Source organism: Chanodichthys erythropterus, chromosome 5 (assembly GCF_024489055.1).
Source record: "Chanodichthys erythropterus isolate Z2021 chromosome 5, ASM2448905v1, whole genome shotgun sequence".
NCBI lineage: Eukaryota > Metazoa > Chordata > Actinopteri > Cypriniformes > Xenocyprididae > Chanodichthys > Chanodichthys erythropterus.
This window is the reverse complement of record NC_090225.1, coordinates 28,485,095-28,510,369: the sequence shown is the minus strand read 5'-3', so window position 1 is coordinate 28,510,369 and position 25,275 is coordinate 28,485,095. Positions and strand designations below refer to the sequence as shown.

The 25,275-nt window shown below is 37.7% G+C and overlaps 1 protein-coding gene across 1 annotated transcript in view; it reads right to left on the bottom strand.

The window, feature by feature from the left end:
* Positions 1 to 24,555, bottom strand: part of pkdcca (protein kinase domain containing, cytoplasmic a) — a 38,265-nt gene extending 13,710 nt beyond the window's left edge. The window contains exons 1-4 of the mRNA XM_067385439.1: positions 23,561 to 24,555; positions 12,354 to 12,476; positions 1,315 to 1,589; positions 1,125 to 1,204 (exon numbers count right to left, since the gene is read on the bottom strand). Coding sequence (XP_067241540.1) covers positions 1,125 to 1,204; positions 1,315 to 1,589; positions 12,354 to 12,476; positions 23,561 to 24,265 — 1,183 coding nt within the window. The 5' untranslated portion in view covers positions 24,266 to 24,555. The remainder of the gene's footprint in view (positions 1 to 1,124; positions 1,205 to 1,314; positions 1,590 to 12,353; positions 12,477 to 23,560) is intronic.
* Between the last annotated feature and the right edge of the window lie 720 nt (positions 24,556 to 25,275).

The following is a 25,275-nucleotide window of genomic DNA, read 5'->3' as shown; positions in this document are numbered from 1 at the left end:
ATTATTTCTGCTTCAAACTGTATTAAATAATTATGTAAATGTTCATAGACCTACTTTAGGGTTTGTGTTGGAAAATCCAGCTAATACCAGCTTCAGGTGGTATTGTAGTTTGCATGGTCCTGGAGAGCCACAGTCCTGCAGAGTTCAGCTCAACCTTGATAAAAACTAACCTGCCTGTAGCTTTCTAGTAACCCTTCAGACGTTGATTAGCTTGTTCAGGTGTGTTTAATTAGGGTTGAAGCAAAACTCTCCAGGACTGATGTTTGCCACACCTGGTCTAGATGGTTGATCAGCTAAACTATCATCTTCTGGATCTAGTTTGGGGCTGATAGACCACCTTACACCAGTTACCAAAAACCAGCTTGACCACCCTAAAGCCGAGTTCAGACTGCACAATTTTAACCCCGATTTTGGCTCGCCGACAGGTTTTGAGAAATCGCAGACAAATCGGAGCTCGTTCATGTGAGTGACAATCACGCAGTGTGAATGAGCAAAGACGCGATCTGAGAGAATCGCCGACGATTCAAAATCCTGCTGTGTGAAACGTGTTCTGACTGAAAACTACATCGGAGATGATCGACAGCCAATGAGAGAGCAAGAGACAGAGCAGCGGGGAGATCGGGGAGGAGTTATAAACCACAACATCAACAATACTTGTTCCTCGCTTCTCCCCAACTATTTCCTCCTCCATATTCTTCTTTTCTTTTACTTGTTTTCACTGCAAATCAGCGCACAGGCAATTCGTATTGCAATTCTTGTGGGCTACCATTTTTAATAATAATCCCAGTCTCACGTGAGAACTCTTGCACGTGTGATATCGCTTTGTTTCCTTGTCACATCTCGCGTGTGTTTGGTTGTGAAACGTAGTTTGTGCGCCAGACAGAGTTGTCGGCGATTCTTCCTATTGTAAAGTCACGCAGTGTGAAACCTTCTGTCGCCGATTCATTGTGCAGTTTGAACACAACAGCGACTGAATGCTGGCCAAGATAGTCATGCAGTGTGAAAAGAACAGTGACCCGACTACTTTGAAAATCATGCCGTCTGAACTCGGCTTAAGCTGATATGACCTGCTTTTTTCAGCAGCAGGGATGAGAGCAGAACTTGGGTAGTGAAATCAAACTCACCTGTAGAGTTGACGATTTTGTCCAGAAGGGGTCTCAGTGCTGAGGGGGCACTGTGAGGTAACAAGTAGGTGAAGAAAAATCTAGAAAATATGGAAAAACCATGTCAACATTTCACTTTGCCTTGACCACCCTAAAATACACAAATAAAGCAGAAGTTGTCTCAGACAACTCTCAGGCCATGAACACACACCTGTAAGCATTGTAGAGGTTTCTCTTTTCGTTGATACCCTGACAGCGGCCCTTGTGGCAGGGGAGGGTGAAGTTGCGGGCAGGGAACTCCATGAGACAGTCTGAAGGAGACGACGGGGAGCAAGGCGTCTCCTCAACACTGGCGTCGTCCAGGTCGGTCACTTTCAACACTCCCCCCACCAGCACGAACTGCCGTGGCCTGAAGTCCAGCAGGGTGACGGACCCGAGCGGGGAGTGGGCCAAATAATGCAGCAGCCTCATCAGACTCAAACAGATCTGCGGAAAGCAATATATTATTTAGTAATATGGAATATATTACGGAAAGGTTTTATATTCATAACACTAACCCACATATGTCATGCGGGAAATAACAAGGTATTATGACCACATTAATAAAATGAGGGAACTAATTAATACAAAGTGGCTACTAATTAACTAGTACTAGGGAACAAATACCTGTTCTCAGTTCTGTTGATTACTCTGAGTGTGTATTTAAACCCTTAAGCCCGGTTTGACAGACATGGCTTAGACTAAGCCAGGATTAGGCCTCAGTTCAATTAAGACATTAAAATAGCTTTTATAAACGTTCACTAGAAAAAAAACAAATAAAAAAAAACAACATCATCTTGAGACAATGGCACTGAAATATTTTAAGATAGATACGTTTTTCCAGTTAAAACAGCTCAAACATGCATTTTAGTCTGGGACTAGCTTAAGCCTTGTCTGTAAAACTGGGGGTTAGTTTCCTTTGTTAATTCCATGTCCTCTTAGTATAATGTGGTTGTGTTATTCTGTTCTCCTGTTGCCTGGCAAGGCCAGACTGATATATCTTCTACAAGATATATCAGTCTGGTCAGTCCGCCCTCCGTCGTGATTCGAGTCAATTTCAGTGACGCAAACAGCATCCCTCTAGTGCGGCAAAAGTCCCTTCAATATCGTTTGTTCTATTCAGCCGTGAATTCAGTTTTAAATGACCAAAAGCACATTAATTATTTACTTTTTGCTGTTGACTCTCTTGTCGCTTTGCTAACATCATATCCGCCCTTCTCTGATTGGTTTACTCCGCTTCCTGTTTGCTCGGATTTGCTCCACCCTAGAAATCGAATTGATTCAATGGCTGACCAGGCTTATCCGCTGGTACAGTGGTGTTTGACAGTGTGTTTCCTCATAAAATTATTAAAAGACTGTTTATTTTGTACTCCTTCGTCTTCATGCGCTCATTACAGCCACTCAATGTAACACAGGAGTATCGCGATATACTGGTACTGACGATAACCGCGATATTTATAAAATGAAATATAGTTATCATGTTAATTAGGGGTGTCGCAATATTCTGATATTGGCAATAAGCATAATATTTAAAATCAATAATACATGTATGATAATATGACAAATAATCCAGAGGCAGTAATTGGTTGACATCCCAGCATATAGTAGGTGGCAGTATTGCACCTTATCACTGGTTAGCTACTGTTTTTAAACACAAACAGACACAACGCACAGCTGCTACAGCTACATGTAAAAGCATGTTATTGGATATGACAAACTCACACATGTAATTTATGTTTCATTCATACTTGACGCCAGAGGGCGCCCTCACGCAGAAAATCCACAAGCGAGACTCATGAGTAATAAGTTCCAGGAAATCCCTAATATGGACAAAGACATCCAGCAATCACTGTAGCTGAATAAAATGGAGACATTTTGACTGATTAAACATGAAGAGAATTAACACAGTATATCGTTTATCTATTTTCTTGAAGCCATCTTGGGTATTTTCATAAGGATAATGTATATTTATAATGCAAAGCCAATCAACATAGCCTTTATCAATGTATAGAATGCTATAAAATAATATCATTTCTTTTTAATTTCTATTTGACTGATAGCATTTTTTTTTTTTCAAGATTTCTATAGATATCGTGAAATATTGTTATCATGAATTCTTTTGGCCATGATAATCGTGACAGCCCTAGTGACACTGATATGATAAGCCAATAATTATGTTCATGTTATGGATGATAATCAAAGGCCAATTAAAAAGTTCTATATTATTATGTTTAAATAAATTAAAAATAAAGCATTAAAATATTAAAGCAGTCATTTTAGGATCCTACAAGTGAATTACTGTTGTTTCTACACCGGGCGCAACAGCTGCCATATGCTGAACTCATCAAAGTGAGTTTTTGTACTCTCTAAAAAATGCTGGGTTGTTTCAACCCAAGTTTGGGTCAAAAATGGACAAACCCAACCATTGGGTTAAATTTTTAAATGCATTTTTTAACCCAACAGTTGGGTTTGTCCATATTTGACCCAAATTTGGGTTAAAACAACCCAGCATTTTTTAGAGAGTACTGTTGTTGGAAGTAGTGCAAGTGTGTGGAGAACGTCAGAAATACAACATTATAAAGTTCAGTATGAAAAATTACTATTTATTTTGAGATTTGCTAAAGCTTACATTTAACAGTGTTATTAAATGATTAATGTTTTTAAAGATTAATTTTAAGTAACTGTTAGATGTCAGCAAAGGTAACTTAACAGTAAAATAAGAAGATAAGAATGACAACTATAAAATAATTATAAACAATAATTAAATAATATTGGTTGACACTGATAAATGGAAAAATCTTTAATATTGTTCGATAAAAGATATGGTACCAATATATTAATTTGTTAACTTAATTTTGATTAAAGATTACGAGGGAACATGAATTAAAATAAATAAATAAATAAATAAATAATGTTCACGGATAAATGACTTAATAATAAACACTGCAATATTCCATGAAAAAAAAAAAAAGTCAATTATGATTCATGATGACTTTTGTCATATATATGAATAAAGATATTTATATTTTTATATATAAATGAAAAAACTGTACATTATATATAAACAAAATGATTATTTCAGATGAACAGAGGTGAAACAGAAGTTGCCAGAAGTGTGGACAAATTAGTTTTGTATTTTGAGCGCTCTCTCGTGAGGACATTTCACCCGCCTCTGCCTCTAACTGGTTCCTTGTTTGAGAGCGTCAGGGCTGCCCAAAACCTTGTCAAAATGGACCGTCTCCAGGCACTGGAAGCACCTCGTTGAAAGAGCCACTTGAGTGTATGAGGCCTGCTGTGTATGTGCATGTCTGCGAGCGCACGAGTGTGTTACTGGAGGATTAGTCCTCTTATTGTGTGTGAGGGTACGAGGGGTGAGGCTGAAGCTCTGGCAGCTGGTACACCTCGCATTCAAGAAACACCCTCATCTACCGTGTTCTTAGGGGCAGAATTCAGAGGATTAGACAGCCGTAGGGAAAGGAGAGGAGGGCGAAGATGCAAAGAGGAGTGAGAGGGCTGAGCGGAACCCAAAGAAGGAGAGGAGAACATAAAAGAGAAGCAAACAGAGAGGAGATGAGGGGGTGGAGGAGACACTGCCCATGCCTTTCACAACAGACAAAAGCTGCTTTTAATACACTCTGGATTAGCAACTACTGGGAAAGGTCAGCCCCCCTCACACCGTGTTTGTATCTTGCTTAACATGGTAGGCAACCGGTAGCTTTGTTAAAACCATTGAGAAAGCAATTGTAAGGGAGGCAAGGCCATTCAAAACACCCAACAGATTTGATTTCCTCAAAAATGTGGCAATCATTCATACATGAACGAAAGAGTGTGAACTAGGGCTGCAGGATATTGGAAAAAACTGACATACAGTAGCAATATTAAATTTTTCTAAGGATATATATTGTGATATGAAAAGATAAAGGAATTTTTGCCAGATGACTTGAATATCTATATTTGGAAAGAATGAATCATTCTAGAGTGAGTGTGATGATTTTTTGGGGGAAGTTCATCTGCATAAAAATAATAATAATAAAAAGCAAAAATATTACTTTTACTCTGAGGACCTTTTTGAGTGCAAAATCCTTGCAGGGCTGAACGATTTGGCAAAAACTTGAGTTTTCATACACCACATTCCCGCTGTTGTTGACCAATTCCATATGACTATAAAATAAATAATGTTAATAATAAAAATAAATAAATTATTTTATTATGATTATTCATATATAAAAATATTAAACAAATAAGAAATTGTAATAATGCAATTGTACTGTAAACTTTGTTTTTTTATTGTACTGTAAAATTACAATACTAATATTTACGTCTAAAATTCCTTATTTTCAAATGGTAAACCATCAAGCTTTTCTTTTGATGGGTTGCTGGAAAATTATTTCATTGTGATTATTATATAAGAAATACATTGTAATAGTATTATAGTACTGTAAAATTGCAATAATAATATTTACTAATATTTAATTTCCTTCACTGCCTTTGTTATACCACAATCCTATGCTTTCCATTTCCAAAAATGGCATCTGAAAGTTGCAGTTGGTGGTCAGTTTGTGAGTAAATGCACGTTTTTGACAATTGTTTTCCACTTTTGATGTCATTTCTAGCGCGAAATTACTATTGTAGTAATTAAATATTCGTTTAGTTATCACTAAAGCTTGCGCTATTTTGCTGTAGAAACCATTATTAAACCATTACGCTGTCCGAAATGAGCTACCTTCATGCACAAATGCTGCCTGCGAAGTCATTGCAGCGAGGCAACAAGTCAGCTGCCTAAGCTTTCGGATGCAGTCTGAAACGCTTCACTCTGAGACCTGTAGCGCACATATTTACTTCATTAAATCACAGCCTGCACCATTTGATAATGGCATATCGCGATATTGATTTTGATAAATCAAGCAGCCCCAGTGTGAACGTTTGCTTGCTTGTCACAATATTGGTTTAGCTGGCGAGGATGGCCTGGTGTGTGTACGGGTTTGTCTTCACTCCCGGCATTGTGTAGAGGGCATAAAAGTCTTCGTCAGCGCACAGAGGAAATGACTTTGGACCGAAATGAGCTGTTTGGAAGTCAACGAATTCGACGGTCTCCCCAGAGTCTATTAGTGACTCATACGCAATTCAAATGTCGCTAAAGTATTGCTGGGGTGTTTCTGCTTTATTCCACATGCACACAGAGAAACAGAGGCCAGCGGCGACTGTAGAGGACAGTCTTAAAGAGACAGGACGCATTAGCTTTTAGAAACACGTGGAATGAACTTAACTGCTTGGCTTTGTTCAGACAGGCAGCTAATCAGATTTTTAGGCATATCTAACTCAAATCCGTTTACTCAAATCTGTTGTTTGGAGTCCGAACAGCAAAGAAAATGCAGGAAATCCCAAAACTTGTGATCCGATTTAAATAATTATTGATATTTGGAAATGCTTCAGTCTGAACTGTCACACTGGAATTCATTTGGGACGCAACACTTAAAGAAACTTGTACACAATGTGCTGCAGTGTTTACAGTGTATCACAGCTGTGCTCAGAACTGTACAAATTTACACATTTTTGCTCACTCATACCTATTTAGCAAACTGTCTCATTCAGTAAATAGTAAATAGTGAACTAGTGAGCGATTTCAGATACAGCATATTACTGTCAAATGTGTGAGGATTTTCTTTTTCTTGAAAGAAATTAATATTTTTATTTGCATGCATTAAAGTGATCGAAAGCGTCAGTAAAAACATTTACAATGTTACAAAAGATTTCCATTTCAAATAAATGGTGTTGTTTTCGTATATATTTTTAGTTATTAGTCATTATTAGTGAGTAACTTGGAATTGTGTTGATGTCTACATCCAATGTAGATACATTAAATACAATATACCATAATTATTACTTGCAAAATGACAGCAAACAGATAAACAAACCAGAATTGTGTGCAGTACATATTGTGTCCAAATCCTGCACATATTTTGTCGAAGAAATGACTGAAATGAATTAGGACTAGACCTGACAGAAACACACAAAAAACACACAAGTAGGTTACTTCCAAAAACCTCAAAGCTGTGTAAAATATATAAAAGAATACATAAAATGTTTAGTAAGAAATAACAGTTTAGTTCTTACTTAAAAATAGTAAGAAATGAAAGGAGAAAGCCAAGAAAAGCCTTAAAGAGGCTATAAAAACCATGAGAAAATCAACAGCAGGAGCTCTTAATTCACTGAACATAAAGGCACAACTTGTCTCATTCTCATTAAAAGAGTTTCATTGATCTAGACTGGAAATTCATTCAATATGACTGAAACATCACTCTGAAACGTGAGCCTAATAAATATATTTAGCAGAATACTATGAGTTACGGAAAAGGAAATGCTGCCACAGACTGGAATTGGTAATGCTGAAAGTCTATTGAAACTAAAGTACGGTTATGAATTGCTCTGCTGAACTGTATACGGCTGTGTTGACATGTAGACGAGTGTACTGTGTTCCCTATTAAAGCATGAAATGTTTACCGAGCGGCTCCGCTTTGTGCAGCGAGTGTGTTGGTCTGTGTGTGTGAATCAGTGTTTGGGTGTGTACGTGTGAGGAAGGCCATACACTTCTGAGTGTAGCTTTAGCTTTTGTGTGTGTTAGCTGCAGCGCTGGGTAGACTGTAGTCCATTACTGATTACAAATTACATGACAAAAATTGTAGTTAGTCATAATCTATTTGTGGCGACCAGGGCGGGCGAGAGCCGTGAGGGAACGGCGCGAGGCCGGTGGCGTGAGTGTTAATAAGCTTCACCTGGGAGCTCCGGGAGCATAAAAGGAGGAGCGACTACCGTGAAGGACGAGAGAGGACCAGGCCTGGACTTTATTTTATGTTTTATTATGTTTGTGTGGCCGGCAGACGTCCACGAGGGTCTGCCGGCATTACTTTCGTTTTGTTCTTTGTTTATTTTATATTAAAGTTTGGTTCAACGTTCGCCGGTTCCTGCCTCCTTCTTCCCATATCTACTGACCTCGTTACATTATTATTACACATTTTAGGTAATGTATTCAGACTACTTTTTGATTACTTTTAGATTACTTATCACATCGATTTTAAAGGTGCTGCATGTAATTTTTGACTGAACTAAAGCATAAAAATACTATAATGTGTTTGCAGATATTTAGGAAACATGCTCATTTCTCTGAAAAACAATGCTACAGCCAGTTATTTTATTTTGAAATGTGCACTCCGTGTCAGAATGTCTGTTTTTGTTTTGGTCTGTGTGATCCCGCCCACTGCCAATTTACCCAATAGCATTTCAACACCCCTGGTTGCGTATTGTAGCCATGGAAGCCTGCAAAAAAACCTGGGTATCCATCTAAAAATCTCTATGAACAGGAGCATATAGGGCCCTATAAAATCCATTTTATTTTTTCCCAAATTCAGTTTTTTACGTTTTATTTATTTTTTGACTCCATTTTAATGGTTAAATTAAATTGTAGTAATAAAAAAGCATGTCTAATTTATTGAAATAATGAATATTGTCCAATGTGCCAACACAATTTAATAAAAGTTTAACAAAAAAAATTACATTTTTTTTAGGGCCCTACGTTTTATTCTTTCTCCTCAAATTTTATTTTTACCAAATTCTGTTTTCTGGATTCCATTTTAATGGTTTAATTCCATTTTAATAATCAAAAAGCATGTCTAATTAATTGAATTCTTAAAAACAACAATATTTATTAATTAAAAAATATATTTTTATGAATTTTTTTTTCTTCAGAAGTTCTGTTGTGTTTGTGTTTCTGGCAATCAAATGAACGCATACCATTTAATTGATCTTTTAATCATGAAATTAAACTTCAATGTGCTGCACGACAGAACTTTACTGTTAAAATTAAAACATGGAAGAAACACTGAGATTATTGTTTAAAAATATATATTAAATAATTTATTATTAAATTATTTTATCTAAATTCTACTGTACAACAGTAATATGTTTCTATCAAGTTAAATCGAACTTTTATTTTGACGGTTTGCCTAGAGCTTTGAGTTTCTCTGTGTTTATGACGGTAGTTTTCTCAAATGAAGTGGTTAAATGCTGATGAAGTGACTTTCAGAGCAGCTCGGGAGATGAATTTGTGCGTTCATATAGTGAGGCGACAGAGGACGAAAACACTGCGAGTGTCGCATGAGGTAAATGAAACTGCGCTTCTGCATCTTTCATTTCAGAGGCACACAGGCATGCAGGATTCATGTTTAAATAGTCTTTTTGCAGTTTAATATTCACAGACACTAGTCTATATCACAATTTAATTTAAGTGTTCTGACCTGCTTTTAATTCATTCATCAAAAATTTGACAAATTCTGTGACATTCCGCGTTGTATAGTAAATTCCGTTTTTAAGAATGGATTTCTGCAATTCCGTGATCGCAGAAATTATAGGGCCCAAAGCATATTGAAATGTGGGCAAATCAACTTACAAGAGTGTAATTCTCCTCGCATTCCTCATTGTCATTTGAGCTCATTTCTATTGCGTGTTCTCAATCTGGCAACCCGCATGAGTGTCGAGTCTGAGGAGGAGGCGGGAGAAACAGCTCTCCCCAAATTTTTTTATTTGGACTGCAGTACCCATTTCAACCACTAGCTGTCAATATTACATACTGCACCTTTAATATGATCATTTTATACCATGTAAAATATTTTCTATATAAAAAATGATAAAGAAAAAAATATATCCCATTTTATCAACAACATGAAAGACCCCAAACTTACTGCTGTTGTGTGAATACTCTATAATCACTTAATAAATAAAAAAGTAACTGTGGTCTGATTATGGATATTTTAAAATGTAATATAATCTAATCACAAGAACTTAAGTTTTGGAATCTGATTACGTAATCCAGATTACATATAATCATTTTCTACCCAGCACTGTTTAGCTGGGATGTGAGTCTGCAGCTATCATAATCTGAATGTATTAATTCTATATATATATCCATTTAATTGACTATAAATCTGATTTCATAACATATAACACATCTCCCATTTAAAGCCCATGTTCACAGATTATCGTATGACTTATTTAACATAAATTCATGTCAACAGCAGCCTGTTATCAGAGGAAGAGCTCATGCATTGGGATTTCACTCAGTTGCATCCTCTCTGAACAGGATGCGCTTTGGCCACAGGAAGTCATAGCAAATCATTATGGGAGGTTGCCAAGGCGATAGCAATCAGCCGGGTCTATCAGGCATAAGCCGTGCTACCTAACAGGAAGTTCAGAGAGAGCAGAGTGCAGGACGTCCCACACGGCTAGCTCTGTTTGAAATAGGTTTAACTCTGTGTGTTCTACTATGGATTGCTTTTTGGTAAGTGTTTCATTATAGAGAAACACTGCCAGAGGAATGATTAGGGACAGAGAGGCATGGGACTAAGACATGTAGGCAGGATTCAAACCTGTATTACCCACATGAGCAGCACCCTGACTGGGTATGAGGCAAATGCATGAACCGCTGGCCCGTGGCTTTGCACAGAAAACACAGTTAGAGATTGGCCGACTGGGTCGAAGTCATTAAAAATGTTTATAGAGCATTATGAAATTGTAGTCATTTTATGAAATGAATGTAATTTTATCCCCCTGTTTGTTTATTCAAGGTAAATGAGCTGTACCTTCTGGCCTCTCCCAATCTATCCATCTTTCTTAAAAATGTATAATAATTTATACAGTGGTGTCCAAAAGTCTGAGACCACTAGTGAATATGCTTTGTTTTCTTTTCAATCTTTTAAATATTTTTATTAAAAATGTGATTGTTTTCTTACAAATGATATTATCAGAATACTTTTCATGAATAGCTGAATGTAAAAAATAACATTAATTTTCTTTATGTTTTTGGAAAATTCTAAAACTTTCTATTTATTTCTTGGATAATCTATCTAGCTAGCTAAATAAATAAACAGATTTTCAATTATTTTTTCAGACTGTTTATAATATTTTGCAAAGTCATGAATACTCTTTAATCAAACTAACCTTTCATTTTTATTAAGATAAATCAAAAAAAGTGTGAATTTGAAAAATAAAAATGAATGTTTTTTGTTTACGTTTTTTTTTTTTTTCAGAATCCTAAAACATATTTATTTAGGTTTCAATCAATCAATCAATCAATCAATCAATCAATCAATCAATCAATCAATCAATCAATCAATCAATCAATCAATCAATCAATCAATCAATCAATCAATCAATCAATCAATCAATCAATCAATCAAATAATTTTTTCAATAAGGTTTTAGACTTTTGAGCCCCACTGTATATAATATTTTATATGAATAATGTTTAATTGACAATAATCTTTAATTATTTTATTATGTTGAATGTAAAAAAAAATTTAAACAAATGTTTACTTGTTTTCAAAAATCTAAAACGCTCTATGTATTTCCAGGTTAAATAAATAAGTAAATAAATAAATAAATAAGTTTTAGGTTTGAGACTTTTGGGCCCCATTGTATATATATATATTTTTACAATGTCTACACTCTAAAAAATGCTGGGTTAAAAACAACCCAAGTTGGGTTGAAAATGGACAAACCCAGCGATTGGGTTGTTTTAACCCAGCGGTTGGGTTAAATGTTTTCCCAACCTGCAGGGTAGTTTTATTTAAACCAACTATTATTTAAAAATTGCTATATGGCTAGCTTAAAATGAACCCAAAATAGTTGGGAAATTAAAAAAACAGATGCAATTAGAGACAACAATAATAGACAAAAGGTGAATGTTTATTAATAAGCTTTAATATTTTATTAATATAAATTTAATAGTTTATTGATATAAATGTATTAATAAGCAATTTAATAAATGTTTATTGTTTAATAATTATTCATTGAACATTAATAAATGTTCATTTCCAACATACTTTGGGTTAATTTTAATTAAGCAATACATTAATTTTTAAACAATAGTTGGTTTAAATAAAACTACCCAGCAGGTTGGGCAAGCATTTAACCCTACCGCTGGGTTAAAACAACCCAATTGCTGGGTTTGTCCATTTTCAACCCCACTTGGGTTGTTTTTAACCCAGCATTTTTTACAGTGTAATAATAAATCACAATAACATAAAATTCTTTTATCATAGTCATGTTAGAAACATCACTGACTCAATTTGTTCACAGCTGTAAGCGCTGATAAGACGTTCCTCCCTGGAGCTCCAGACAGACACTAGATGGAATGTGTGATATGAGTTGAGTGACTCACCCTGAATCTCTCCTCCCAGGGCGTCTGCAGCAGCTGGATCATCTCCAGAGGGCTGCCCAGCTCCGTGATGGCCGTCACCGTGTCCTTTATATCATTGCTGTCCTGGTAGCAGTAGCCGTAGAGCTGCAGGAGAGAGCGCAGACACGAGAGCATCCGTCAGCACACAGATAACAGCGCTGTGTTGAATTTCACTGTTCTGACCCTGACCCCAAATTCAGCTCTTGGCTAGAGGAGAAGCCATGAGTAAAGCATTTAATTGAAATAATTCTGAGATAAGTGAATTGAAAGCGTTAAGTAAATCAAATCAAATAAATGACATTGTATCAGCCGTTATGGGAGCAGACAGACAGACGTACTGCAGCGTGTAATCAGGAAACGTTGCACTGACATGTGCTTGTTTGTCTAGTGGGGGAGGTCTATATGTTATGGCCGCTGCTATCGGGCTGTTTCCCTCGGCCCTGCCGTGACGGGCTCTTAGCGGTGCAGAATTTGGCTCTTTGCTTACAGAAACATTTTCCCAAGCTATTTCAAGCCAAAGAAGCTAGTTAAAATTAAACAGCATGAAATTTCATCTAAAAAGAAAACAACCTATGGCTGTGTGACCGGCTGTACCGCGAGAGGCGTCACCAGCATCAAAGGAGAAACGTCGGCCAGTAATGTCGGGGGGTCGAACGGAGAAAACGGGCCATTATTTTTCTCCACAGCCAAGTGGGTGTTTCAGTTGTGTAAGTTAACAAGTTAGTTTCCACGTTCATCTGTGCCGGAATTATAACCTTCAAAGTCTCTGTCAGTACATGCAAACTTCTATTCCAGTATTACTCCATTTAGTCACATCATTCACACTTGCTAATAGTGCATAACACCTCAAACTCTTACACTGTCAATGCTAAAATTGTCCAGTGATGACACACTGGATGTTATGTTGCCTAGCAAAGACACTGGGCCTTATTCCTAAAAACACATACATGAATTTCTGTGTAAATCATTTGTAAATACATTGATACGTAAAGTGCTGCAATCAGTTCAATATGACAATTTATGTAGAGATGGATTTATATTTTCTATTTTTGTTTAAAATTATGTAACATAATTTTAATTGTTATTAATTACAATAATATAAAGAACAGAATTAAGATATTTTTGTACCCCATTTGATTTTTTTTTTCTTAATTATAAACTGAATTTTGTTAGAATAATGCTTAAAACAAGAATAAGTGCCAATATGCCAATCTTAAAATAAAACACTTATTATCAGATACATTTATTTTAGGATGTTTTTACTGAAAAAAAAAAAAAAAAAAGGCTTGAAAAAAAAAAAAAAAAAAAAAAAAAAACATTTTTGGTAAAACTTTACTTAAAGTCTTTATGTATAATGCATTATAAAGGTATTCATAATGTACATTATAATGCATCATATTTTTCATAAATAATTGTAAACAGTTAAAATGCATTATAATATTTGCAGACTCCTTGTTACGTCTGAAATTGGTAATTTGTCATGTTTTAATGCTTTATAGTTTCTAATGGTGTAACAATTAACAGATCAGTATTATAGTGGTTACAGTTATTCATGAGACACTACAATGTGTTATTAAGGTGCATTACAAGGCATAATTAATGCATTAAAAATGCTTCTATTTTGCATTATATATGAAGGCATTAAAGGGGATCTACAATGATCTACAATTTACAACTTTTGTAGATTGAGGAAGTAACGGTGTTCAGCCTTACATTGTTCAAACCGGAGTCGACACTGATGGAGAGACTCAGGAAGAAGTTACAACTTTTAGACGTTTCTGAATGGTTAGTGGATAAATTTATGTAGTTGCTGTGGAGTTGATTCAACTCATCCACTAGCATATGCCGTCATGTTCATCTTTTGTGTTGAATTGATCCTCGTTTGTGAAGCAGACGGCATGACAACAACACTCGACTACAACAACTCTTCCTCTTCTCTAAAGCAGCCCAACATGGCACATTTTCTGCTTGTATTTTATTAATGTGGGCATAAATCTCAGTCAGGCGGTGGACACATATGGGACAATTCATGAATGTGGCAAGCTATAGATGTCCATTAGTGACAGAAACTGCTCACTTTACCACTGGAAAATAACTATTGGAAGCTGGTATTTGACCAATTAGTCTTGGCAGCTGATTTAACTGGTGATCAGCAGAAGCTGCTGTACACTTCAATTCCCAATCAGTTTTGGCACATACTATACAACGTATCAAATCAGAAATGTGATGTCTGACCGGTCCCGAGATACCTGTCTGTCTCAAATGTCAAATCTAGGACAACAACTCTGGATCTTTATAACTGTCCCTGTGGGAGGATCTTGAACAAGTTTAGCCCCTGATATGAAGCAGGAACAGGACCGATCTGATCTAAGATCTAAGATCTGTGTGCAAACAGGCTCCAAGAAAGCCACACTCTAATGACTATTATCAGCACGATTCATCTCAAACGTGAGCGAGTGTGCGCGTTTGAGTGTTTGTCTGTGCTCAGACTCCACGGCTGCTTGCTGGGAATAAAACAGACCAACACATGGAGGAACGCTGCTGTGTGTCTACCCACACGGTGCCGTTTTGACTGACACAAGCTCAAAGGTCAACTTGCCTGTCCGGTTCATTTAATACGAAGACTTTGTATCTGTCCAGAGCTGCAATGTACCAGATGCTAATGTCACCAAGGGCATTTTTCTCATTTCAACCAGTATTTGGTCTGAAAGTTTCTATCCAGTTGTTAGCACTAAGCACAGAGTTTGCTCTCGAAAACTGACTGGATTCCAGAGCTGTTTCATTCCTGTGCATGTAAGCAATATAAAAGAGACGGGTGAAGTATTTAATTGTCTGTTTTTGCAGTCAGTTTGGGCAGTACAAGAAAATCTCTTGGAAGCTTTTTCTCAATTTTCAGGAAAGAGTGAGTAAGCAGGATCATTAAAGGAGGGGTGAAGGAAAGTGGCCAACAGACTGTGTCCGAGTCTGATCTGAAGAAATTAGCTAGATCTTTCATGGTCTGGTTCTTCACTTTTTTTAACCAAGTTTTTTTTTTTTTTACTTCAGTAATATAGCTTTAATAATCATAGCTTTGATAATAGACTTGTTAGGGCCAGTTCACACAGAATACGGTTAAAAATGTGAGATGCAGGTCAAAGAAATGCAAGGAAAAGCATGCTCTTGAGACACGTTTTTAAAAGTTGAACTTCTTTTAACTTGAATTTCTTTTAACATGCTGTGTCATGCATGAGATGCTGCAAAAGACGTTAATGCAACGGTCAAACAAGTCTGTCTAGCACATGTTTAGATAGAACAACAATAGAAATAGTTCTGTGTGAATAGCGCTGAAGACACAATAAAACGAACGTAGCAACAGATCTTTTGTTCCATATTGTGACATGCATCCGAGTGAAACTGATTATTGAATAAGAAAAAATGTAGTGCGGGACTTGGTTCTTGATTGGATGGAAGCAAATCTGAATGCGAGCTTGCAGTCAAATGTAAGAAAGGGGCAGGGTTTAAGCGGACCAAATGATTGAAGAAGTCACTGGAAGACCGAGCAGTGACATTCTGATGAAGAATTATGAGGGAAAATAAAAAATAAAACATATGCACAATACGCCCAAAATAAGATCAATAACATTAGAAAATAGAAATAGGGTGAATTTTCATTTCATGACTTTAACTAGCATCTTCATCAGCTCTTGTTCTTCAAAAATCTCCTCACCGGTGCCACGTGTGCTGATATGCATATGCTCAAAGGCCTTTTTGTTAGGTTAGGTGCCATTAATAAACTAACACACGTTCACTTGCAACCCTACCGCGATCGTTTAATGAGGACACCCTGGCAACAAATCAAAACGGCCACGGAGACGGCTATGTTTGCCCAGAGATGAAATAGTGGCGGGCAGTAGAAGCCAACGTCTACGGTCAGTGAGGACAGGACTGTCCACGGGAACAAGAGCTGCTCAGTAACAGGGGCTTGACACTGACCGTACGGCCCGTGTGCTGAGTTATAGCTGGGATCAGATTCAAACTTGTATGTGGAGGGTTTCTGAGAGGAAAAGCTAAAGTGAATAAACGGTTCAGGCAATGAGTTTTACCACATTGTTTTCATCAAAGTTTCTGAAGTAACTCCGCTGGAAAAAGTTCTAAGTCATTTTCCCTTGCCTCTAAAATTGATCAGTGAACATTAAACAGATTTGAGACTTATTAAGGTCCAAACAGAAAAATGTGAAATTGTTAAATCTTACTGCCAAAGTGTTCAAAGGCTTCAGAAGACTTCACTCAAATGCCTGGTTCCGTGCCCGGTGTTTGATTCAGCAGTCGTTAATTCTGATGAGTTCGGGATCTTTCAAGGTCGAAATGACTAACACCTCTAATCTAAATTCCAATAAACTAACACAATGACAGAAGTGCAATGAAATGTATTCAGCTTGAACTGTTTACACATTTTATTTATTTTCTGAATCTGTGAATCTGCACTCTGAAAATCACATGGATCTGTTTTAGAAAAGCGATCACACGATGGGAAGAGACACGTTGATTTCCTCATCAACCTGTTCCTGCCTAGTAAAATAAACAGTGAGCAGAGGAGGACAGAGCGTTCCGAGCTCTTCCAGCGGAATTCATCCCCATCCTTGACTCATTTCCTCCCACAATCCTCCTGTTCTGAGCTCTTTCTCAGGACAGCCATTAACACAGCACTCCCGACCTGTCCCACCGATACTCCTGTGGGTTTCGTTCCTTAAACACACAATGGGATAAACATGTCCATCCAATCATTTTGCTCAAAAGAAAAAGTTCAAATCTCGTTTGTGACATTTATCTACTCTGTTCCCCACCAAAACGATCACAAAACATATGTATTCACTGGAAAAATAACAGCATACAGATTTAAAATGACATGAGGGTGATGAAGTTTTCATTTTGGGGTGAATGATCTCGATGAAGCCCCTCCTTCTGAAAAGCACAGTGTGCTCTGATTGGTTGACTGGACCAGTGTGCTGTGATTGGCCAACCGCTTTGGAAAATGTCCTGCCCCTTACCATAACCGCCGGTTTCAAAACACTACTAACTCAACCGCCCCTTGTGTGGGAATTATTTAAATGAGGAATATTGTGATGTCTTCGTTTCCAGGAGAAAACTACAATGGAGGTGTTTCAGGGATTTCAGAAACAGTGACACTGATAATGGGAATAACTCCCGCTGGAGGGACTTTGCAGAACTTTTTCATGCTCAAACAGCAACATTACACACTAAAGAAAGATGAACATGGGAAAAAAAGCATAATAGGATGCCTTTAAACTTAGATATACGGTTGCTGTGACCCTGCTGTCGACTGGAGCACGGTCGTCTTCTCCTTCCTGACAAACTAAGAGGTTAAAGTATTAACCCGTGTTTAATTGCGTCTAGCACTAAAACTCTCCGTCTCACTCCCATCTTAAAAATGACCCTGGGGGCCTCTGTGTTTAGGACACCCAGCTTTCACATTCACATGTTACATGCTCACATTAGCAGGTTACTGATTACCCTGCAGTGTATGTGTCTGTGTGTGTGTATTTTGGGACTTGACTAAGAATCTGAAGAGTTAACAGAATGACATGGTAATGTAAACATAATCCCAGTACGAGACCACCCTAATCAGGCCCCCAAGCTGAGTTGCAGATTGCCCGACACACCATTTCAAATGCCTTTCCATATACAAACACTCTGGAGAACTTAAAGGAATTGATCACGCATAAAATGACGCATTTTGGCATTGTTTGTTCACTCTCAAGTTGTTTCAACTCTGTAGTATTACTCGTTCATCCACGAAACACAAAATGAAATGTTAGACAGAATGTCGGAGGTGCTCTTTTCCACAAAAAGAAAGTGAATGGTGATTTTCACTGTCAAGCTCCAGAAAGGACAAAAAAAGCAACATAAAATTAGTCCATATGACTCGTGTTCTATATTCCAAGTCATCTGAAGTCATATGATAGCTTTGTAAAAGTAACACACAAAAGCCATTATTCATCATACTAATAATCATCCTCATAAGAGCGTGGCTTCAGATAACTTATAGCCAACAAGGATCATTTTTATGGGCTGTCTGGAGCTTGGCAGTATAAAGCCCAAAGTATTCTTCAGTTTTGGGGCCAGATTTACTAAATGGGGCAAATTAGCATGAGAGTACAATTCCACAAATGGGAGTGGCAAGTTTTGTGCGTGATCTACTGCTGCCGCACAAAATAAAGAACACAGACTGAGTCAAAACATTTACATAATGACCAACGCAATCTACCAAGAGCAGTGCAAATTAGCATTGGGTCACAAATAAGCAGAGCTGATGCTCATCAGGTGCGGGTCGACACAGGCGCAACTTGTAATATACGGATAACATCTTCCTTTGAAAAATTTTAAAAAATTCTGGAAATTATTTTCTCCCTTCTACCACACGCCCTCTGTTCTCTGCAGTCTCTCCTCCTAGCAGAAACATTTGCAGCCATGTGCCAAAATGGGTTAAGATGTTTTTTCTTTTTTGGGAGTTAAAAAATGGCAAAATACCAGTAAATTGACTAGCGCAAACATTAGTAAATCACGTTGTGTGATTCATTTAAATACTCTCCTCCCATACATTTTGCATCTGAAAGGGAAACCCTACAAATGCATATGCAATAAGGTCAGTTTAGTTTAGGTTAGTAAATCCCGACAGTAGTTTTTTAATGGCAAAAGAGGGTTTGCGCTTGTGCAAGCTGTTAGTAAACGTGGCTCTTGATGCGAACACATGGGGTATGCATACAGCCGAACACATAGCCTTTCAAAATATACTTCTTTTAAAAGCGTGCATGAACGCAGCAACTTCACACTAAAAAGTTTCACCCTTGCTTAGTGTCTGTGCAAATTATTCCTTTAAAGTGCCCCCATTTTGCTTTTGTCGAATATTACCTTTAATGCAGTGTTTAAAGATCAAATTGCATGACAAATAAAGTTGTATCCTAAAAGAAAGAATAGATTCTGAACTGCCGCAATGAGTCGCCAACAATTCCAGTCTCACTTCCTGTTACTGGAGTTGATACGAAAAAAAAATGACGCCATGTTACTGTTCGTATCACTGTTTATCAAGTGCTGAGTGTATGAGCCGGAGTTGAAAATCAGATTCAGTTATGTGTATTTCTTTTCTGAAATGCACTGTTAGCGGTCGACCAATCACAAAAGACTGGACCATCCAACCAATCAGAGCAGAGTAGGCTCTCGGAAAGGAGAAAAGAAACTTTCCCCAGGAACTAGGGACTTTTTAGTGGTACTCGGTGTGTTTTGACCGCAGAAAGTACCTACATCACGAAGTAGTACTTTTTCAAAGTTCGGGAACTTTCGGGGGTGAGACTTGGGCACTGAACATGATGATTGGTTGAGTTCACGCAGCATTTTGATTCAACCAAGTCTGTTGTGGTGCGTGCAGTAAGAGTTGTTTGCTATTCGAATCAACAATGGAGTTTTAAAAATACAACCGATGGACCGACAACGAGGTTCAGGCTTTATTAAGCTTATATGAGGAGGACGAAATTCGTCAGGAACTGGAAAGTTGCACGCAGTCCTACGTCACCGGATTAATCTTCATGGTACTTTAGACCATGATGGAAACAAAGACAGAAACCGGTCTGGGGGAAAAAAGTTCCTGGGACAAATTGTTCTGGGTAATTTCAGTGGAAAAGTGGCTTTAGAGAGACTGAATCTTTGAACAAACCGTTTTCAGACTCTTTGAGAAATGAGGTGATGTGCAATGTACATTATGAGGAAATTAAATGGTTTTTGGGCTTCTGATGCATGTAAATCTGTTGTAGGAGACCTTTAAAACTAAATTAGGAACCTTTAATATAGCATAATAGTAATACTTTAATTTATTACATGGACTATGTAATTGCAAATTTATATCTCACAATTCTGAGAAATTGCAGGATGTAAAGATAAAGTCATAATTACGAGTTTATATCTTATAGTTATGACTTCTTTCCCTCAGAATAGTGAGATATTACATAAAATAAATGTGGAACAAAGTGTAAAAACACATAAATGTGAGTGACTTTTTTTATTTTTTATTCTGTGGCAGAAACAAGCTTCCATAGAGATGTTCAGTGGTGATTAATCAGGCACACACAGTTTTACGTCCTGCTCTCTGGTGTCTCTGGTGTCAGTGCTGACATGGCAAATGCCCTTCCTGACATGTCCATGAATAAGCCCACTCTCCCTGTCCACACAGATCCAGCACCACCACCACCAATCATGACTGTTTATATAACAGGTGTTGCCCTCGCTTGTAAGAGGAAGACGGGGATCTGCTTGACAGACATGTTAGTTAAAGACTTCAGAATCTGCCCTGGAAAGCCGAGCGGAGACATCGCTGCGGTGTGAACTCCCTCTTTCAGGCCAACGGCAGGCAGACCTGTGCACTCTGCCTGAACCCGGCCTGGTGCTAATCAGCATCTCATATCATATCTTCTGACCTTTGACCTCGCAACTTATAAAATAACAGCCATTTATTTTTGTCTGATGTGGCGGCTGCCAAAGCAAATGAAAAGCAACACTTCTGGGCCTGATTGGTTAGGTGTGAGAGCGAAGAACCAAGGAAGATGCCGACTACACGGGTTGTTTATTAATACTTACATGTGCGGAGTATCTGTGTATGTGTTCCATCAGTATAGGTTTATAGAGAGACGTATTATTTGTGTCATTTTGCTGATTTATGAAAGTTTTAAGAACAGGGGCCTAATCACAGCCAACCGCCTGCTCTGAAGCTCTTGGCAGCGGTACCTTATAAAGTGAGACGTGGCACTACAGAACGAGGAACGCCCATATTCAACTCAACTTTTACACATATTGATATTTGTAAAAGTCTTGAAATGTAATGGAAAAAAATTAACAACTACTACTAAGTATTTAAAACTTGTCAACTGGCTATTTGAAAAATGTCAGTGTTATTAATGATTAAATCAGGTGTTACTGTGTCAAGCTCAACAAAGGTAGTTTAAAATAGACGGGCAAATAAATAGATAGAGACTTTACATTAGAGAAATCTTCACATTTATTTAAACAATTGTACTCTTAAAGGTTTATATGTTTATACTTTCTTTTAATTAAGAGAATTTCTTTCTAGGAGAATATCAGCAAAATGATTAACAAATATAGAAAATAAGCTTCAATATGCCTTATATGTAAATAATCAAACTATGAAATATTTTCCATATTCATATAGCATGCTTAATTCAAATCAAAGCCTTCAAATCAAGCAAAAGATATAAGAAAAATAACTAGACCAATCTGTGGCCACATATAATTTGGTTTCACACAAAATATTATGTTATTCCTTAATGCATTTCACAATATTTTTATGACTTTAAAAATGCAACAGCTCAGTCTGTCACAAATATATATAAAAAAACTTTGGTGACACTTTACAGTAAGGTGTCATTTGTTAACATTAGTTAATGTATTAACTGACTTGAACTAACAATGAGCAATACATTTATTAATGTTACTTAGCTGTTCGTAATACTGCATTAACTATGTTAACAAATACAAATTTGATTTTAATAATATATTAGTGTTGAAATTAACATTAACAAAGATTAATAAACGCTTTTTTGAGCAATGTTAAGCTATAATTTCCAAACCAGATTACAATCTGATTTGTGAATTTATTCACAAATGTGTTAATGTTTAAAGTTGTTCATTTTTTCAAATTAAGAATATAAACTTTATAAGACTTGATTGGTATTTTATAGCAGCTGTCTTTGCGATATAACGATGATGATGATGTTCTTTTCCCCATAAACTGTGTCTTTTGTGTGAGTTCATTAACTGGGCTCTTGCACCGTTGGTCCCCTGCTGTGAGCGCACAGAATGAAATCAGGTCGGCGGCCCCAATCTACATACAGCTTCTGATAACAGCACCTCAACGGTTACAGCTTTTGAAATGATATAAACCATCTTTCCATGGCCATATTAATCTGTGGGGGACGTGTACGACCTATATATCAAGTTTAAATCAACAAAACTATCTTGGATAACAGACATAGTATGCAGAATTAAAACATTTAAGCCATGTTAATTGGTGGAATTTTGCAGTGGTTGGACTGATTGCTAAAAAATGTCTGAATAATTCTTGACTCAAAATACCCAATGCATATTAGCTGCACGCTGTCTGTAGAAACACTAAACCCATAACTAGCAAGGGCTAGAAAATATTTTTTCCTTAGCCTTTTCTGAAAAAATAATAATAATAAAAAAGTTACATTCTGATAACAGATTTTCATCACTTTATAAATATAGTTTTAGGTATGTAATTGTATTTTTTCATGAATCTTTTCTCTTTTTTTTGTGCACAAAGCCTGGTTAGTTTCTGAGCTGGCTGGACTGCAGGACTGTCTGAAGACAGAGGCAGAAGATAAACGAGGGCTGTTAATTTCAGAGTCTCGTTCGCTGATGTTTACAAGAGCTGATTACGACTTCAACAACTACACAACCGCTCATGTCAAATAAATGACACACAAGGCAAACCAGAGCCGCTTCTGAACCCCCTAAAACTGGGGAGCAAAATACGCAGACAATGAGCCAATTCCCATTTTTAGTGATTGCTGATTGAATGATAGACTAATTACTAAGACACACACCGTGAGCTTGTGTTGATTTTGATACTTCACGCGTAAACATTCACACTTGAGATCTCACACAGTAACTAAACACGCGCGTTTACATTAGAAAGGCCTATATGATGGACACTAATGCAGTGTTTTTCCTCTTTATAGATTGCTTTAGAATTTATTTAATAAGCTCATTAATTGCTACACTTATAATGTACTGAAGTGTTCATTTTGAGCACATATTACGCTTCAACAATTAATAACTAGGTAACTAATATGCGACAACAGCGAGCATTTACAAACCTAATTTACTGCATGGATGTTGTTTATTAATGTTACTCGTGTATCAATTAAAATCCACATTAAAATAGAAGTGATGAGTACATATCACACTGATTCAACTAGTTTGAATGAAAATACTGATGAAGAAATTCTAGTCAAAAACATAAAATATGTGACAAATAAATGGAAACAGGCGCGCTATAGGCCTAATGATGAAAACGTTTTACATGAACTCTGAGGTAAAGTGTGATTTTAATTCTGCACTTTAGCTCAATTCATCTTTGTTTAAAACAGAATCAAAATTACCTTGAGAACATTAGGGTGCTGCAGTCTCTCCATCAGCGTCATTTCCTTGACAATTTTGAAGGATGCGAGTTTGTAACAGTCTGTGGACGACGCGTATTTCTTCACACAATTCTCCATATCGTGACCCCCAAAATCGACTGATTTTAATGCGACGGAGAAGCTGCTGTTCAAATTCGCCTTGTACACCGCCTTTGTGTATCCCGAGCCCAGATACTGGACATTGGTAACGTTATCAATGCTGCTGCAGCCGAGCACGGACTCGCGCGTAAGCTCCCGGTGTGATTTTGTTGCTATGGATACAGCTGGAGTCGATTGAGACTGATCGTAATTATTGTTTTTCTCGATTCCTTTGTATGATTCCCAATCGCCGCGCTGCTCCAGGTCCATGAGCCGCCTGCGCTCCAGCGGTCCGGTGCCGACCCAGTGCGCGCGTCTCTGCCGGTACCTCAGAACCTCGTCTATTCGCTCGCGTATTTGCCGCTGGAGCTCCGGGAGTCGGCCGACGGCGGCCGTTTCGACCGGTGTCAGGTCGTCGACTTGAAGTCGGGCAGGAGCGTCCGCGTCGGGCTGCTGTTTCTCGTGGTGGTAGCGATGCACGCGCTCGCCGTGGTGCTCGAATCCCGGAATGAACAATAAATTCATCAGCGTGCCCATGAGGAACGAGAGGCAGAAGCCCGCCGCCACCACCATCTTTCTCCGCTTCATTTTGTTGCGTATTATTATTAGCAGAAAATAGATGTGTTCCCCCTTCCAGCCTCCGCCTACCCGCCTGGCAGCCGCAGGCAGTCTGGCCGTGCTGGAGTGTAGTATTGTGTAGCGTGAAGGCTTCAGGATCGCGAGGGAAGTCTATGATGCTGCGCTCAGAAGGATGTGCCGCATGTTCACGTCTTCATCTTGCAGTTATGATTTAAGATCCACCCCATATAAGGCTGATCATGGTGACACTTGCGTGTGCGCCCAGTTAACGGGGGTCTCCGAGCTCGCGCGCACCAGCACTTCGCCTCAGCGCGACTCCAACGAGACTGACGTCACTTTGACTGGCAGCTCGCTCGGCTCTGCTGCTATGGAAAAGCTGCGGTTCAGGCTTAAAGGAATAGTTCACCTCCAAATAAAGATTCTGTCATCGTTTACTCACTCTCAAGTTGCTCCAAACCAGTGTGACGTTCGTTCTTCCGTGGAATGTTTGAGGAATGTCTTTTCAGTGCATTGACAATTAATGGTGACTTGATATCGAGACTTTAAACGTGGGTTCGGCTATTTCTGCGTCTTTTGAAGCCGTATTATAGCTTTATGTGAGGAGCAGACTTTACTCAGAGAAGACATTACTCACTATGAAGCTTTTGCGTTTTATTGACTGCTTATTTTATGGCGATTTTGACTTCTCGGTCCCCATTCATTGGCATTATACGTGAAAAAGAGTGACAGGCACATTCTTCAAAATTTCTCCTTTTGCGCAAAGCAGAAAGTCGCACTGGCTTGGAACGACAGGAGGGGAAATAATGACAGAAATGTTATATTTTGGATGAACAAACTATTGACTGTGTGCAATTTTGACAAATCAAAACGTATTTGTTGTCATTGAGTATTCTGTTATAAATAAAAAACAATAATGTTTAAGGTCAATGTCTCTCTCATAGATAGATAGATAGATGCCCTAATTTACTTGACTAGTAGCCTATTTGTTAGTCTTAATTAAGGCATTCGGTTTTTCACTA